Genomic DNA, 16,260 nt, shown 5'->3' with positions numbered 1-16,260 from the left:
CTTGTACCTATCTCCAGCAGTCAACAGGTGAGAAATCAGTCCATCAGAGGGCAACAGAGAGACAGACAGAACAAACAATTATGCACACACACACCTACAGAGACTTAGATCAGTCAACCTGATGGTCATTACTTCTGGACTGTGGGAGGAAGCCAGAGTACTCAGAGAGAACCTATACATGGATAGGAAGAACATGCAAACTCCATATGGGCAGACCCTGCACTGGGAATTGACCCAGGACCTTCTTGGTGCAATAGTGCTGCCAACTGTGTCACTTTGCACCATGATGCATTAATGTACTGTATACATGATTTGCTAGCACTTTTTTTTTTCTTTAAATGTTTGGGGGAGAAGACAGAAAAAGTATTTTTAATTCTCTCAGTGTTTTTTCTGTTATATTCTCAGCTGCAGCTAATGTTTAGTGTCTGCTTTGCTAGTCGGACACAAAACATTATCTAAAAGTTTGGGGCCTAATTCCTCTGTTTTCACAAGGTCAAATGCCAGTAAAGATCAGTGAGGTTAACTAAGATTTTATTTATTTATTTATTTTTCCAAATCCTGCTGGTTAAACTTTTCTCTCTTTCTGCAACAAAACCCCAAATTGTTTAGAATTGTTTTCTGTTGATTTGTCCATCCATTAATTTGAATTTGGTTGAATCTCAGCAGTCTGTAAAACAGGTTTATGTTTGCTACTCTGTTCTATTCAGTAGCCCCTTTATTCATATGCATCTTCTTTGAAAAACTAGCTTTGATATTTTTACATGTTGTGCTAGCAGCTTCGTTGTTATTCGCTCACCATTGTTTTGACTTGGAAGAATCATTAGTCACTCATGTTGGTGAACACTACTCTCTCTGGTGAGAGAGGAAGCTGCTCTGTGGGAGGGTCAGTACATGCCCTGCTCAGGTTTGCCTCTGAGGCTCCAGTCTGTTGCAGCCTGTTGTCATTTGTGCAGTTTCTTTTGGAAGCATTCTTTTGACGACAACCATGCCAAAAAGCTCGGCACCGCGCTCTTATTTGGTTCTGGAGAACTACATTGGAGGAAAGTTTGTGTCTTGTGGAAATCATATTGACTCCTATGACCCTTCCACCGGTGAGGTCTACTGCAAAGTGCCAGACAGCGGCAAAGAAGAGGTAGGAAAGTGTCATATACTGTAGATCATGATGTATTTTAGTGTCTCTAACGTGCATTTTGTTCTTCAGGTGCAATATACTATTTTTTTCCCCCACATGTATGAATAACTAAAATATTCCTCTTAACATAATTTTTATATTTATAATTGTAATAATTTGACTTAATCGTAAATGTTGCTCTTGATATTTAAGAAGATAGCTGAAACTTTTTAAACAGAACCTTTTTGACCATAAAAGCAGATTAATTTAGACATCTGCTGTAAAACATTTCAACAAGATGTACCTTTGCTCTTTGCAGAGTTAACACACCAGTAATCATTAAACTGGTGTGTTAAACCAAGTCAATAAATGCTGACTTTTCTGCCCCGGGTGGGAATATTGAAGGGTGCTGTCCATTGTTGATTAGTCGACTGTTTTGAAAACAAAGCATTTCATATTTGTGTAAGAAAATGTTAAACTGAGGTATTTTCTTATTTTCTTTTGCAGTGTCTGTAAATTCCAATAGGGCTCTCTCAATAGCAGGGAGCTACAGGAGAGATGTTTTCTTTAGTCTCCTCTTAACACACAACTCAGTCTTTAAAAACAATGTCCAAAATATATTTGTATCAAATCTTTGCAGAGAAATTTAGAAATCAGAGAGGTTTAATGACTAACCTAAACAGACTACAAAATTAACTACAAAAAGCTTAAGGACACAAAGCCCTGATTTCAGAACCATTAAAAAAATTAAACCTAACTTAGTCACTTTAGTTTTGTCAGGCAGGATGAGTTAATATCAGAACAAACTCTAATTTTACCAAGTAGAAAATCTACTGTACGGTATGTGCAACCGATAATGGGACCTTTAATCTTTAACCATTTCCCTGCCTGTCTTTTGGCTGCAGGTAGATGCGGCAGTGGCAGCAGCTAAAGAAGCCTTCCCTGATTGGTCAGCTCGTAGTCCACAGCAGCGAGGAGAAATCCTCAACAAGCTTGCCGATCTAATTGAAGCCAACATGGAGGATCTCATTCAAGCCGAGTCAAAGGACCAAGGTGACTTATAGTTGTCATTTTATCAACATGGATCAAGTCATACCATTTCAAAACCTTCATTACAGGTTAAATGTTTAAAAGCAATTATATTCTACTGTATCAGAATATAGCTAATATGTTCTTGAAATTATTTGACCAGTGTTTTGAGGGACTTTTCATGCAAATGTTGCAGTCCAAATTCCAAAACCTTTGGACATAAAATATGCTTCGGTGTAAATAAATCAGACCACTCATCGTTTTCTTGGAAAGTTTTTAGTAAGTACATGACGTAGCCAAAAGGTTCACAAATGCATACAGCCGCCTAGTCATGCAGATGCAGACATTTGCAACTGTCTGTAACAGAATGGGTCAGTGGCTGCATAATGTGATTCATGAGACATTCAGAACACCTTCGAGATGAGAGGAGCGATCTGTTCAGACCTGTTCATCCAATGTCAGTGTCTGACCTTACAAATTCTCTCCAGGAAAAATGATGAAATATTTCCAAGAACACATTCCCAATCCTCCCTGGAGCAGCTGTAGCCAGCACCATGTTAAAGATCAGATGTATTAAGATTGCACTACATAATTAAGCGTATGGTAATAGCAAGTTTGACAATAGAATGTTTGGGGTGTCTTTATTGTGCAACTGGTGGAGGAGGTTTGTGTAATTCACTGCATATATTAGCCCCTATTTTCAAATTATTAATTCACCTCCTTACTACATGATCACAGTATGGCCAAAAGTTAAAAAATATATAATTAATAACTAAAGGAAAGACAAAATACTTGGCTTGAGCCAGATCCAAGAATAACATAGATCATAATATTACACTAATAACGACGTATGTAAACAGAATAGTTGAAACTTTTTTAAACATCTAGTGCTGTATTATAGCATACAATATTGAGCATGCAATATCAAGTTCTTTAGATATACGTACAGTGATACTTCTCGCACAATTTGGGTTATCAGGATTCGATTTGTGTTCTACACAAAGGAAGTGAGTACTGGTGGCAAGTTTTACTTCAACTCTGCAGGTAAAACTGTGACATTTGCTCGGACTGTGGACATACCTAGGTCTGCGTACAACTTTCGCTTCTTTGCATCGTCTGTGCTCCACCACACCACCGACTGCAGCCAGATGGACCACATGGGCTGCCTGAACTACACAGTACGCTGCCCAGTTGGAGTTGGTGAGAGCTTGGCTTGTTTCCCTCAAAACTTGCAGAGCTTTTTGCTTGCCTCGTCGGTGTTATTAGATTGTAATTGTTGTGTGCTTAGCTGGCTTGATCAGTCCCTGGAACCTCCCTCTGTACCTCCTGACGTGGAAAATTGCCCCGGCAATCGCCACGGGCAACACAGTAGTGGCCAAACCGAGCGAGATGACCTCTGTGACTGCGTGGATGATGTGCAAGCTATTGGAGGAAGCTGGTAGGACTACATGTCGTAGACTTAAGATTTTCTCAAATAAATTACCTTTTTTTATTATTATTTCTGCTTTCTGTTCTGCAGGCGTCCCTCCAGGTGTGGTCAACGTCGTGTTTGGCACTGGTCAGAGAGCAGGAGACGCCCTTGTTGGCCACCCAGATGTCCCGCTGATCTCTTTCACCGGCTCCACTGCAACTGCTCAACGCATCACCGAGCGGAGCGCCCCCTACTGTAAAAAGCTCTCCCTGGAGTTGGGGGGGAAAAACCCAGCTATTATTTTTGCTGATGCAGACCTGGAGCAGTGCATCGAGACAACCGTTCGCTCCAGCTTTTCCAATCAGGTGAGGCAATCATGATGAAGATGGGCTTAAGACACTCAAATATTTTGGTCTGTACAATTTTCTCCATATACTTTGAACCTAGAATTATATGGATGATTTATACAAACCCAAAATACGGATTCAGAAAACATTCCAGAACAGTGTAATTCATTTGTTTTGGGGAAATGACTTGATATTATAAACCAGTGAACAACAAAAGTGTGGAAAGTTTTTGTGTTCAGTTTTCTCAGAGCAAGTATTGCCATTGAAACTAATAATAGATACTTTCAATCATTCCTGGACGTTACTGTAAAAATAATCTTGCATTACTGTTGGTTTAAGGTGAGACCTTTCTTGTTATCAAATACCCTTGGCTGATTGTAATGTTACTGTATTATACCAAATGCAGTTTACACCAAAGACAGGTTGTAATTATTGTCTTATACTTCGGAAATCTGTGGTATGAGTGTCCAAACTTGAGAGCTCACATTTAGTAAAATTGTGGGTTGATGGGAACTGTTCATCTCTAAAAATGAAATTCCTCACTTTCTCTGTCATTTTCTAACCCTAGGGAGAAATTTGCTTGTGCACTAGTAGAATTTATGTAGAGAGGAGCATTTACTCTGAATTTCTGGAGAAATTTGTAGCTGCAGCTAGGAAGTGGAAGACTGGAGCTCCATCTGACCCAAGCAACAACAACGGAGCTCTCATCAGCAAAGAGCACCTACAGAAGGTGAGCTGTTCATTTCTTTTCTGTATTTTTTCTGCGTGCTTTATTATGAAACATTTTTCTCTTTTACTCACAAGGTTCGCAGCTTTGTGGCACTTGCCAAATCAGAAGGAGCTATAATCCACTGTGGTGAAGGAGTTGACCACCTAGACCTTCCTGAAGCCAACAAGTCTGGCTACTTTATGCCTCCTACGGTCATCTCGGGCATCCCTGACAGCTCCCGGGTCATGCAGGAGGAGATCTTCGGCCCTGTCACTTGTGTTTGCCCCTTTGACACAGAAGATGAGGCTGTTACTAGGGGAAACGGAGTCCGCTATGGCCTGTCAGCCACTGTGTGGTCCAGGGATGTGGGAAGAGTTCACCGTTTGGCCCAGAAGCTTCAAGCTGGGTTAGTGTGGACCAACTGCTGGTTGGTGAGAGATCTGAATCTGCCGTTTGGAGGAATGAAGCACTCTGGTGTGGGCAGGGAGGGAGGGAAAGATTCCTATCACTTCTTCACTGAGGTGAAAAGCATTACTATCAAACACTAAGTAGAATACGTGGGATGTTTGCATAAGATGTGATTTATGCAAACAGGGAGATAGTTTATTCTTTTTCTTTGTGTAGATCAGCTTTTGTGAGCTTCTTTGCAGAGTTGTATCAATGCATGTATCTTTCCATCCTCACAGATTTCTAGAACCTTCAATCCAATCAAATCAGTTGAAGATTGAAGCCTTATACGGTCCATGTTGAAACTACAGAAATGTACACAGTAACATGTTAATGTCTAATGAAAAGAAAATAAATAATTTTGTTTTAAAAGGCAGAAGTTTTGTATTTATTTAATTTTACTCATTTTCTCTCATTTTTTTTAAAGTAAATTTTGGACCGGGTGTTTTCAAAAGTGTGGGAGAGCTACCCAATCTCAGAGAGTAAATAGACAAGTGCACACTTGCTATATGATGACGTTACGCGTAGCACCACATAATATGATATGATATCATATTATATTTAAGTAGGTAAATAGTATTTAAAAAGTATTTCAAGTTCTAGAGATACTATAAGTACAAGAAGTATAAACAAGTAAAAAAAAAAAGAAGTTTAACCTGCTGCAGGAGCAGCTGGTGATCGTCTACAATGCCATTATTCAGTCTGTCCGGTGTTTGTCTATCAGTTGTCCACCAATCTGGACAGGCTCAATCTGCAATCAACAATATTAGGTCTGCAGAGAGGATCATCAGCTCTGACTTTCCCCTCCATGCAGGACCTAGGTTCAGGACAAGGGCAGCATGTGTGGTCACTGTAGACCTCACACATTCTGGACACAAACTTTTTAAACTTTTACCTTAACTGTCAAAGTTTCCCTTTACATGCATGTTCGCATGTATTAAATATACTTGTGTTTTTGTAAAAACTTTTGGGTTTTTACAAAAGTCTTCCTCTTTTGTAAAAACAGTTTTTATATATACATACATTTAAGTATATTTATAGTTTAAATTAAGTCAGTTCCTTTTTTGCGCACATAAATTTGGCAACTAAAGTTGATTCTGAATCTGATTATATTTGCACAGCATTTTTCAGTCAAAAATGTCACAAAGTGTACCAACTGCCTCTCTGGTACAAAGTGTACCAACTGCAACAGTGAAAGCTGCAGTTAGTTAGAGAGTTTGTCTGATGACATACTGTATTTTTATTTTATTTTATTTTTGGATGGAATCATTCTGTATTTTTATTGGGTTTGTTTTTAGATGGAATAAATTTGGGAAATCTCTTGCATGGATTTCCTAATTCTCCAAAAACAATTCAGCCCACTGTAGCTAAATTTAGACCCATGAAACTTCTCATTGTACTGCCTGGTGATACATGTGATCCTGTAATGTCATATGAGACTGGCAGCCTCTGCTTTATGCTTATAGACTGGAACATGCTGTACTGGATCTTCCTTGGGCCAGTTGCCCGATACATAAAAACAGGGCACACACGTGGGTGTGCGAATGGTACATCCGTAATGCGTAAAATTACACGAGGTGGTGACCATAAAGACTGGTGTGTGTTCCACCCTCTGTGTTTTGGTTAGATAATGGTTATTTTACTGAGTCACGCTGCTGCCTTGCACACCAGTGCACAATAGTATGCCTTTCACAATGGGCTATGAAACAGATACAACTTGACATATTTGTTAGCTATTTGTTACATTCTGCTGCACGAAAGCAGATCCAAGTGTCTGAGATCGTTCTTTAAATATCGTTGTAGTTTGAATTAGATTTGTGTCAAAAATAGAATCTCAACAAAAAAAAAAAAAAATCACATTTATCATCATAGAGGCAATCAGTCTTCATTATAGAATGATGTAGTGCAGGTTTGTATGTTACAATTTTCAAGCATTTTTGCTCCTGACTGACCATGATGCATTGTGCCGTGAACACTTAAAACACGAAGAAAGTACAAACACAAAGACAAAATGAAATATTAACCCTGTAGTAACATCAGGGCCAGTATTTGACATTCACGTCTTAAGAAAAAGGAAAGAAATTTCATGAAAGACCTGGCACAGGAGCTGAAATATTCAGTCCCTTCAACTGATCATCTACTGATTTTCAGTAGTCTTGTGAAAATCTTTTGTTGCTAAGAACTTATTTCAGTCTGCCATGGGCGTATTATTCTGTATTTTCGACAGAGATCAACAAAAGAAACCAGTTGTCTATTAAATTTAAAGACGTCGTTGGCTACAAAGGGTGTAGTTTCACGTTTTTCCCACATGATGGCGATCGTAGTTCACATTGATTATTTTGTTGGTTGCTGGAAACCACTTTCTCGCTCGACGTAACTTCCTTGTTTACTTTCTTCCAGCAGGGAGAAATCTGCCGGTGTCCCAGTTAAATGGAAATGGAAAATTGAATTTACTCTCACATTTGTGCGCAGCTAAGAAGTGAAAGACTGACGCTCACTTTACAGGGAACAAAAAACGAAAACTCTGAAGAGCACGATGGGCGACAAAGTGTCAGTGTTGTTCTTTATACCTCGTTTCATATACTGCTGTTTAAAACATTTAACAAAAAGGTTTGCTTCAGAGAAAGTCCTGATCTTCTGTTGTAGTTTCATTTCATTATTTCAAAGCTTTTTCATAGGACAACAAAAATGGCTAAATCCCAGATTAAAATATGTGAAGCCTACTGTTAGGTCGCAAAGTTGACGATCTTGTTCATGCAACGTTCAAGTGGATATACAGAAATATGTAAAGTTATAGCAGTCAAATCTAAGCGCCCAATGAAGAGGATTTTTTTTTAAAACCACAGCCTCCAGTGGTTAAGTCTGTGTGAAACTGGCTATGGAAACAAACAAAAGGTTTAGTAAGGACATATAATAAACAAAGAGAATATGTCCAAAATACAATTCTCAATGTGTAAAAGCTTCTATTTAATCCAACTGAAATTTTACATTGTAATTTGGGTCAAAAATAAACAAGACAAACACCGTTGCAGCCACTTGCATGTTTCTCAACGGTGATGACATACACAGTCGGGGGTTTGTGCGTCATCCAATCTTTACAGTATGTACCTACAAGTAATAGTTTCACGCTGTTTTGTTTTAGTGTCAGACATCCTGACGCATGAAGGGTGAACCAAAGGGTAGAACAACAGCTAATAAGAAGTAAACTTAATAAATGACTTTCTGAAATTTACAACCTGTCATTTACACAAAAAAAAGACCTACAGTATGTGATTTGTCATAGAAATGATCAAGTATATTGGTGAAAAGTTCCTGCTAAATCATATGTTCTGCATGGTTTAAATGCTAAATATCTGGCCAGCAGAGCCAGTCCAAAACATCAGTGAACTAAGGTGATGCTAAGAGTTCCAAAACCAGTAAGTAAATAGTTTATTTTTCCACTCTACTTGTAGCTCCTAATTCAAATTATACAGAAAAAATATATAACTCAGGTTGGAAAAACTTGCAGAAATGCTCCTTTAATAATGGTTTTGTTAGATATTTAATTAACAAACAGTTGATTATTGATTATATATTAGTTAAATAGTGTTGGTCAGTGGTAGATAGAAGGACTCCATGTCTTATATCCGTCTGCATCAAAGTTGTCAATAAATCCAACACAGTATGTAAGATTTAAAGAAAGGGACGTTTTAGGCCGTTGTTTGGAGAAAAAAACAACAATGTTTCAGATCTTCTAGTTCTAAGTGCAGCTACTTCCTTAAGAGCACATAAACTAAATTATGACATTCAGTAGTTTCTGTTAGCTGCTGTAAATGTGGTTCTCTAGTTCCTTTACAATGTTTATCAACTCCAAAAATCCAATTAAACATGACCGGTCCAAGCTGCTCTGACTTTAAATGGAACCTGTAAATCTTCTTGTAATAAAATCTTCCCTCCTGCCTACTTTTCCTCAGCAGGTTCTTGTTTGTAGAGATAATATATCATCTGACGTGACCTCAGTTTCAGTGTAAAAACAACAGTCAGGACCGGTTAGTGTCAGACTCTAGCTCACCCCCTTAACCTTTGAACAGATATATTTTTCACTCTGCAGGGTAAGTGTATATAAAAGGTTGCTATAAAGTTGCATTATCTTGTGTTTGAGTTATATGTATAATATAAGGAAATTTTGATCCTGTGCCAGGTGCAACTTACTAGAATTGTTGTGCCCAAAGCTAAACTACAGTGTCTAGAAGTATTCATACGCCTTGAACACATTCACATTTTGTCATAGCTGTAAACTTTAGTATATTTTAGTAGGAGTTTAAATGACAGGCCAACAAAATGTCATACAATAAATTTAAAACGGCATTATATGTGGTTTTGAAAATGTTCCTCTTTGTTTTAAAAAGTCTGAAAAGTGTGGAGTGTGTTTTTAATCAACTCTGTTGAGTCACTGACCTGGCCATTGTCTAGACAGTTCTCATCTCCCTTAAGTGCTACATCTGGATTGTCTCCCATTGGGCTAAATTTCTGTGGTTGAATTTTTACCCGGCCAATCAGGGAACAGAAGGAGAAGTTGTGAGTTTTGGCACTTTATTTTAGAATTGTAGTGAACCTATGATGGTATTTTTTAACAGTGGCAGTGGTGGAAGTGAACAAAGTCGTTTAGTCCATGTGGGCCCTTTTGAATTAACATTAACAGCAGCCTTGTTGGGCTCGGCATGTGTCTCTTAGCATTTGGGATGTTTGCAGCGCACACAATTTCCGGGAAGCTTCATAACGTGGAAATGTTGTAATACATACAGTACAGACCAAAAGTTTGGACACACCTTCTAATTCAATGGGTTTTCTTTATTTTCATGACTATTTATAAGACAAGAAATCCCACTTATTAACCTGACAGGGCACACCTATGAAGTGAAAACCATTTCAGGTGACAACCTCTTGAAGCTCATCAAGAAAATGCAGTGTGTGCAAAGCAGTAATCACAGCAAAAGGTTGCTACTTTGAAGAAACTAGAATATAAGGGGTATTTTCAGTTGTTTTACACTTTTTTGTTTAGTGCATATTTCCACATGTGTTATTCATAGTTTTGATGCCTTCAGTGTGAATCTACAATGTCAATAGTCATGAAAATAAAGGAAACTCATAGGCCTGTCGCGATAAACGATAAATCGATTAATCGTACGATAAATTAAAGCTATCGACGTCATTTTAATTATCGGCATTATCGTCTCCTCCGGCCTTTTTCTCTTTCTGTTAATGACATCGAATGAAAAAAAGGCTCAACTCCGGTGCTCTCCACTGACTCCTCCCTTCCTCATTTCCTTAGTGTAAAGCCCAGCGCACACTACACGATCTTAGAGCTGTCGGCAGATTGTTGGCCCATTTTCAAAACCTGACAGATCACACATTAGCCGACAGAAATCCTAGGTATAACGATTCGGTCGGGTTCGTTCCTGCAGTGTGGTGTCCAACAATGGGCACAAAATAATGGCTACAAGTCCAGTGAACTAATTTTAAAACCAGGCATTAATCAATGCTTTACTACAATCTACCTGCAATGCATGTGACTAGTATCAGTGTAAAGTCCTGACTGAATGAAAATCATTAGAACCTATTTACGTCACGTTAACGAAGAACAGCTGAAAAGTTACCGGGTTTATCAACTGCGGTAGCAATTTGGCTCCATCTCCTCCCCTTGTCATTTCTATATTCGTTGCATGTTGAATAAACATTAATGTTGTTTCCACATATCATCTCCGACGTCCGCTGGACTTCGGGTTGCGCAGTGTCAGCTGTTTGGGATTCCCCGACGTAATTTCCCCTCAGAAAGTGCGAAGGAGAATCCGCGCTTTCTGATTGGCTGCCTGTCACATTCAACAGGCTGAGTTAAAGCGCCCAGTCGGGGAAAAAACCCTGATTTAGATCGGAGGACGATCTACCGTAACACACCATACAATCTTAGAAAGACCAACGTTCTAAGATTGTTGTAAGGGGAAAAATAGGAGCAAAAAATCATGTAGTGTGAATTATTGCATCATGTAGTCGGATGTGCCCATTGTCTCTATTTAAATCTAATTATTACTATAGGGCAACATAGTATACAGACTTCATAATCTGCACTCTTTTGGTTGAATGCAGTATTTATTTCCACTTTTACTTTATGTTGTTTAGGTTTTTTTTCAAGTGCGTTTTTTGTTAATGGAGACGATTTTATTTTTGTTTTTGGTTGTTTTGTTTATTTTGTTTATCAGTTCCAGTGTTTAGTGTTCTTTTGAAAATAAAGTGTATCTATCTTTGGCAAGAAATCGCATGGATTATTATGTCATTTCCATTAAATCAGTGTAAAAAGGTCTTCAAACAATATTATCGTTTATCGCAATAATTTTTGAGACAATTAATCGCTCAGCAAAATTTGCTATCGTGACAGGCCTAGAAACTCATTGAATTAAAAGGTGTGTCCAAACTTTTGGTCTGTACTGTACGTCACTGCTAAAGATTACCAACTGGAAAAAAATGCAAAAGGTAGTTTTACAGTGTTCCTATGGCTTTGAGTATATTTTCTGCAGACTAAAAAATATACAGTAATTCATGATTCAAGATTATTATAAAACAGGCAGTGAAGAAGGAATGTCCCTGATTTTACTTGATAGGTCATCGCGTTTGAACAGATGTCACTCTTCTTTACTGTTTATTGCGTGTCATGTGCATGATTTTTAAATAATTTTTTATTTACCTGGCAGATTCCTTGACCCGGTTTCCCTTATAGAAGAGGTTGAGTGGGATTTCCTGGTGAATTAAAGTAAAAAAAAAAAAAAAAAGCAAATATTGAAGTTTGTGATTGTAATATGATAAAATGTTGGATTAGTTCCATGGGTTTGAATAATTGTGCACGACATTCTAGATTAAATGTAAAAAGTATTGGGTGAGAGTAGACTTTTGGGATTAAAACTTTAACAGAAAACAGCATTTGATGCGATAAAAAAACAAAAGTGGGACTTCTCAGTAAGTCTGTGTAAGCCTCTGAAATCCACTACATTTTTAAGAAGCCGTTTTTAATCAAAAGCACAGATTTAAAATTGTAGGGATACTGAAACTGCATGTACTGTTGTGCAGCATCATCCTTTATAAGTACTCACTTTTGTAGCACTTGTTATTTTATCATGTAAGTTCTTTGTAAATCTGATCCTGTCGTGTCATTTGAGACTGACAGTGGCTGCTTCTGCAAGCAGACTGGGACATGCTGTACTGTGTCTCACTAGATCCAACGTGACTGCTTCAGCAAAAGCGGGCACCCGAGGGGAAGTGCTCCGTCTGATAAGCTAGTGTGTAAAATCACGTCCACTGGTGAGCTCTTTGCGAGGTTCACCACAGAGGCCAGAGTGCGTCCCACCCTCTGTGTTTTGGCTAGGGAGTGGGTATTGTACTGTGTCACGCTGCTTGATTGCACACGCACGCACAGTGATATGCCTTCTTAGAACACAGCATGTTATAAAATCGATACGATCCAAGAAGCTTTGTTAGCTATGTGTTTTATTGTGTGCCGACCCACTTTCTAAACAGAACAGGGCCACATTCCCTTGGTGTTAATTCGGTTTCCTCCATTTCTGTGACTTTTCTGGTTTTATCTCACATCTCCCCTCTTGCGGACCTTTTAAGTGAGACGGAAAAGCCTCGTTGAAGGAGGTCTCGCCCTGCTGTACGTGACTTCGAGGCCGTGATTTCAGCCCAACCGAGCATGTAAACGTGCCCTTAATTAGCACGCTCTATGAAGAGTAATGATAGCGCATCTTTTCGCTTTATATCCGTGGGTAAACAGGAAAATTTGGTCCAGTAGTCAATGTAAACAACCTGTATTCATGCGGGGATGTGAAAGGCCCCTCTACAGAGGCTTTTTTCTGCAAAGTCACTGCCGTTTTTGGCTTTTTAGAGCAAAATTCAAAGCAGCAAGTCAATAAATGTTTTATGTTTTATAATGTTTGCTCGTTAATGTTTATCTAAAATACTGTGACAAGCCAAATAGATAAAAAGGTTCTGTTAAGTAAGTAAAGGAGATATCGTGTGATAAGATCAACCCTTTTTCCTGTCAAGTCTGACCAACATCCCTGCTCTAAGTGAAAAAAAAAATACTCCAGAGCATGAAGCAGCCATGACTATTTTTTCAAAGTGAGGTTGGAATATTCAAGGAACTGCACAATGTTGCTTTTTTTGCTGCATGTAACTCGCTGCATCAATGCCAAAAATGTCAATTTTGATCTCATTTTTTCAGAGCACATTTTTATGCTTGGTGTATTTCTTACATAGCTTGCAGCAAACTGTAAATGGCCAATACCTTTCTTCTTGCCACTCTTCCACAAAAGTCAAATTCGCGACCAATAGTTGTCCGTTAATACTAGGCTTCCCCACCTTCTCAGTTTAGGTAGATGGTCATGTTTTGTTTGGTTTGCTTTTATTAAGTACTCATTCCATTTTTGGATGATGGATTAAAAAGACCTTAGTGAATTCTTAAAAGCTTGCAATCTTGCTTTATAAGCAAACCATTCGTTAAGCAAATCTCAGCTCTCTCTCTGACCTGTTTGTTGTGGTTTTAGTTTTTCATAGTTCTTTTTGATCTCTAATGTTCTCAAACAAACCTCTGAGGCCTTTAGAGAACAATAAGATATATTAAAACTTCACGGCCGTAATGTTACGAATACTTTCACAAGGCCCTTTCTTTTTCCCTTGACTCTGTGTCAGTGATATGTTGAACTAGCAGTGCCCACCACCTCCTGCTTCTCTCACCATGCTCCCATCTCCAAAAGCTCTCACATTTTGGTTTGGGGAGTTTTCCACAGCGCTTCAGTCTGGATTTCGTTGTAGATAAGTCCCCCAGATGAAGCTAAGTCCTGAGAAAATGCCGCAGTTCAGGCAGGTTAAGCAAACTCAGCCAATAAACCCCGAGTGTGCAAGGAGACAGTGGGAGGGAGAGGAAATAGGGAGGGGGGGAGTTACTTGGCTACAGTAGCCCAAATGTTTTCATCTAGATGTCAGTTTCTTCAAGGTGCAATGTACCCAGCAGTCTGAAAATAAATGTGTCAAAATTTATATATACAGTACAGACCAAAAGTTTGGACACACCTTTTAATTCAATGAGTTTCCTTTATTTTCATGACTATTGACATTGTAGATTCACACTGAAGGCATCAAAACTATGAATAACACATGTGGAAATATGCACTAAACAAAAAAGTGTAAAACAACTGAAAATATCCCTTATATTCTAGTTTCTTCAAAGTAGCAACCTTTTGCTGTGATTACTGCTTTGCACACACTCTGCATTTTCTTGATGAGCTTCAAGAGGTAGTCACCTGAAATGGTTTTCACTTCATAGGTGTGCCCTGTCAGGTTAATAAGTGGGATTTCTTGTCTTATAAATAGTCATGAAAATAAAGAAAACCAATTGAATTAGAAAGGTGTGTCCAAACTTTTGGTCTGTACTGTATAACTTTTCATGAGTAACACAATGTATACTCCATCCACAACAAAACAAGACGCACACACAAAAACCTTAACTGCTAAAAGAGCAAAAATGTGAAGAAACACACGCAAGGTATGCATATGGACAAACATGAATCATGCATCTTATTGCAGCATAATTGAGGCACTCCAGGGACAGTGTTTGCTTTGGCAGCATCAAAATTACATAACCACAAGGAAGAAAATATGAATTATAAATGATCAACTAATTAATAACTGGATCTGAAAACAAACAAAACAACAAAAATTTGTTACTAATTTGGCCAGTATTGCTGTACATCATGGTGAACTGAGTTTAAAGGCAGATATAGGTGGATGTGAGTGATATGCCTTTAGAAACATTTCTTACATATAAGTCATTGAGATGCTTATTAAGTATACTATTTGTGCTATTGTAGTGTTGTAAACCATACTAAAGATGATCAAATACAGCATTTACTCCGACTGTACATGCCCTAGGCCAGCTTCTCCACCAGAGACCTCTCACCCTGCCATAAAGCTCTAAAGATTAGGGAAATACAGAAAATGGATGAATGTCTGGATAAAAGTTGTCTTTTCTGATTGTAAAGACGTTTTTTTTTTCAAACAATTTGTACTTACGGTACAAAGCAACTTTAAATTAATGCAAAGTCATAGGCCCTTTGAAAGGCTTTTGCAATTGTGCTGCTTCTGGATTGACGACAGATGCAGGGTAAAATTTGAGGAAGTTCACAGACTGTAATATTCTTGAAGAAGCATGAGACATTTTAATGGGAGAAAGATTTCACACTTGGCATCTTAAGCAATGCGTTTCAGATCCCCAGGCAGTTATGTTTCATGCCTAAATAATTAGTTCCTGCATCCTCGAAACATTTCCTTGCCCATTATCTTTCTGGTGTTGGTGTTTGAAACTCTTCACACCAACTCAGAAGATATGGTCTCTACATCTCAAACTGTCACCGTAAATAAAAGCTAGATACAGTATGCTTGAAAGTGAGGCATTAACTCTGAAAAGCTGCACTACTGATTAAGGAGTGAATTGTACATTATAAATGTATCACTTTGTCCTCACCACTTTGTCCTCACCTCCACTATTGATCTAGAGGTTTTGACTAATAGTTCTTCATTGATTTCCGATGTTGCGAGATTTCACATTATGACAGCTTTGCTGTAAGAGAGGTTTACACAGCGGTGTGTAACCAGGGAGGAGGTTGAAAGCTTAGGTCAGCCACTGCAGAGCAAATAATTAAATGAAACCAGGTCAGCAAAGAAATAAATGAAAGACACAGTTTTTAGAAGGCTATTTATGGTCTAATAAACTACAAAAAGTAGTGGGGGGGAAGGAAAAAAATATTGGACACAGAAAATGTAAAATTAGAAAACAAAAGGAAATTGCTGTACAGATGGGGCAGCAAATACAACTTTTGTTCCTGTTTGTCTTTGCCATTTAAACACTAAATACAAAACTCCACAAATTTTGGAGGAATTCTCTAAAAGATCCCACTGCACGGGCAGATAATGACAGTAGGAGACGCTGGCCCACAACATCACATTGCCTTTATCAAAAGCATTTTCCTTCCTGGCACAATTTTAGGGTAAATAAATAGGCTTTATTGTCAATAAGCATTAACAAAGCATAAAAATGACCAAACACAAATTTCCTTATTTCCTTAATTGTTCTATACCTATTAAGAACAGTATGCTCATACATCTGTGTTGTTAATGTTAG

The 16,260-nt window shown here is 38.3% G+C and overlaps 1 protein-coding gene across 1 annotated transcript; it reads left to right on the top strand.

Annotated features, from left to right (window-relative positions):
- The first annotated feature begins 883 nt into the window (after positions 1 to 883).
- On the top strand, positions 884 to 5,430 carry aldh8a1 (aldehyde dehydrogenase 8 family member A1). The gene is made up of 7 exons (XM_005800239.2): positions 884 to 1,132; positions 2,017 to 2,164; positions 3,185 to 3,340; positions 3,429 to 3,578; positions 3,660 to 3,916; positions 4,467 to 4,628; positions 4,703 to 5,430. Exons 1-7 carry the CDS (start codon positions 986 to 988, stop codon positions 5,153 to 5,155), a joined length of 1,473 nt encoding a protein of 490 aa, XP_005800296.1. The 5' UTR covers positions 884 to 985; the 3' UTR covers positions 5,156 to 5,430.
- The last annotated feature ends 10,830 nt before the right edge of the window (positions 5,431 to 16,260 follow it).

Source organism: Xiphophorus maculatus, chromosome 15 (assembly GCF_002775205.1).
Source record: "Xiphophorus maculatus strain JP 163 A chromosome 15, X_maculatus-5.0-male, whole genome shotgun sequence".
Taxonomy (NCBI): domain Eukaryota; kingdom Metazoa; phylum Chordata; class Actinopteri; order Cyprinodontiformes; family Poeciliidae; genus Xiphophorus; species Xiphophorus maculatus.
The sequence above is the reverse complement of the archived record's forward strand: the minus strand, read 5'-3'. Positions and strand labels throughout refer to the sequence as shown.